This window comes from Apteryx rowi, unplaced genomic scaffold (genome assembly GCF_003343035.1).
Source record: "Apteryx rowi isolate R43461 unplaced genomic scaffold, aptRow1 scaffold_2835, whole genome shotgun sequence".
In the NCBI taxonomy this organism is placed as follows: domain Eukaryota; kingdom Metazoa; phylum Chordata; class Aves; order Apterygiformes; family Apterygidae; genus Apteryx; species Apteryx rowi.
The window spans coordinates 1-2,298 of NW_020449236.1; the positions used below are offsets into that span (position 1 = coordinate 1).

Genomic DNA, 2,298 nt, shown 5'->3' on the forward strand with positions numbered 1-2,298 from the left:
ACACATACCTGGCGAGTGTGGGCCATCTACATCATCTTAACGGCAAACCTCTCTGAAGAGCAAGCTTTGAAGCAAGTTTGTCCTTCATGCGATGCCACTCAGTTTTGCAACTGTTCTTCCAGGGGTTTGAACTTCATTCCCTCAGGGCTCACGGGTAAAATCACAGGGTTAAACCTGGCCCACAACAGGATAAAGCACATCCGAACGCACGATCTGCAGCAGGCTGTGAACCTGAGAGTCCTGCTGCTGCCATCCAATGAAATCAGCTCAATAGAGGAGGATTCGTTTCACTCCCTTGCAAAACTGGAGCTCTTGGACTTATCAAATAACAGCTTGGCTCACTTGTCCCCTGCATGGTTTGAGCACCTGTTTGCACTCCAGCACCTCAACGTTCAAGGAAATTCCTACAGTGACCTGGGGGGAAGTTCCCTCTTTTCTAACCTGAGAAACTTGAGCGCTCTCTACCTGGGCAATCGGCAGTTCTCCACGATAAGGCAAGGAAACTTTGAGGGCGTTACACTTCTCAACGAGCTGTGGATTGACGGTGGCAATCTCAGCCAGTATGAGCCAGGAAGTTTGACATTGGTTAGGAAGATACATCACATGATCATCAACCTAAAAAGCGTGGATGTATTCTCAGTGATTGTAGGGGATCTTCTGCACTCTGTCATATGGTTAGAAGTGAGAAAAATAGCATTCAGTATACCTGCTGAAATGCAACTATTGAGAGTCATGTCTTTTTCTTTTGCAAAGAAAATTTCCTTCAAACAGGTTTTGTTTACAGATGCTACCGTGCCTGAGATGATCAGCATTGCAGAGGATATGACACAGTTAATGGAGGTGGAGATGAAAGATTGTAGACTCTTGGGAACCGGTCAGTGGAGTACACAAATTCACATAAACCAATCACGTTCTCTTCGTGTTGTAACAATAGAGAAATTATCTATAGAAGAATTTTATTTGTTTTCAGATCTTACGGCTGTTTTAGATATAGTATCTCCTCTTACCAAAGTCACCGTCAAAGATACCAAGGTCTTTTTGGTACCATGTAGACTTTCACAGCGTCTTTTGTCATTAGAGTATCTTGACCTCAGTGAGAATTTGCTTRGAGATCAGAGTTTGGCTCATTCAGCTTGTCAGGGTGGTTGGCCCTTACTGCAAATTCTAAATTTAAGTCAGAATTCACTGAGTGACTTAAAAATGACAGGGAAAAGCTTATCTCACCTGAGAAATCTAATTCTCTTAGATATTAGTCAAAATAATTTTGGTGAGATTCCAGACACGTGTCAGTGGCCAGGAAACCTGAAACATTTAAATCTCTCCACCAGTCAAATTCCTAAATTAACAACCTGCATTCCTCTGACTCTTGAAGTTTTGGATGTCAGCGCTAATAGCTTGAAGGAGTTTGGGTTGCAACTCCCTTTTCTCAAAGAGCTGTACATTGCAAAAAACCAACTGAAGACCTTGCCTGATGCTGCACCCATTCCTAGCCTGGTGGCCATGACAATCAGAGGAAACAAACTCAACAGCTTCTCCAAGGAAGAGTTTGAGTCCTTTAAGAAAATGGAGATGCTGGATGCCAGTGACAATAACTTTATCTGCTCCTGTGAATTCCTCTCCTTCATTCATCATCAGGCTGGAATAGCCCAAATCTTAGCAAGGTGGCCAGAAAGCTACATCTGTGACTCTCCTCTGGCAGTGAGAGGGGAGCAGGTCGGAGCTGTGCATCTCTCACTGATGGAGTGCCACAGATCCCTCACTGTGTCGTTAATCTGTGCTCTGGTGTTTCTGGTCATCCTCGTCCTTGTGGTCGTTGGGTACAAGTATCACATGATCTGGTACGTGAGAATGACCTGGGCATGGCTTCGAGCCAAGCGGAAGCCCAAGCAAGGCCCCCCAAAGGATATCTGCTAYGATGCTTTTGTCTCCTACAGTGAGAATGACTCTGACTGGGTGGAAAACATCATGGTGCAGGAGCTGGAGCAGGCCTGTCCCCCCTTTCGACTGTGCCTCCATAAACGGGACTTTGTGCCTGGGAAGTGGATTGTGGATAACATCATCGACTCCATAGAGAAAAGCCACAAAACGCTGTTTGTGCTGTCGGAACACTTTGTGCAGAGTGAGTGGTGCAAATACGAGCTGGACTTCTCGCACTTCCGCCTCTTTGATGAGAACAACGATGCAGCGATTCTCATCCTCCTGGAGCCCATTCAGAGCAAAGCAATTCCCAAAAGGTTCTGCAAACTGCGGAAGATAATGAACACAAAGACCTACCTGGAGTGGCCTCCTGGTGAGGAA

At 45.6% G+C, this 2,298-nt stretch overlaps 1 protein-coding gene across 1 annotated transcript; it reads left to right on the forward strand.

The window, feature by feature from the left end:
* Positions 1-6: 6 nt before the first annotated feature.
* LOC112967647 (toll-like receptor 2 type-2) lies at positions 7-2,295 on the forward strand (the record flags this gene model as incomplete). The annotated part of the gene is made up of 1 exon (XM_026069009.1): positions 7-2,295. A coding segment is annotated over one exon (2,289 nt), but the record flags the coding sequence as incomplete, so codon positions are not given.
* Positions 2,296-2,298: the final 3 nt, after the last annotated feature.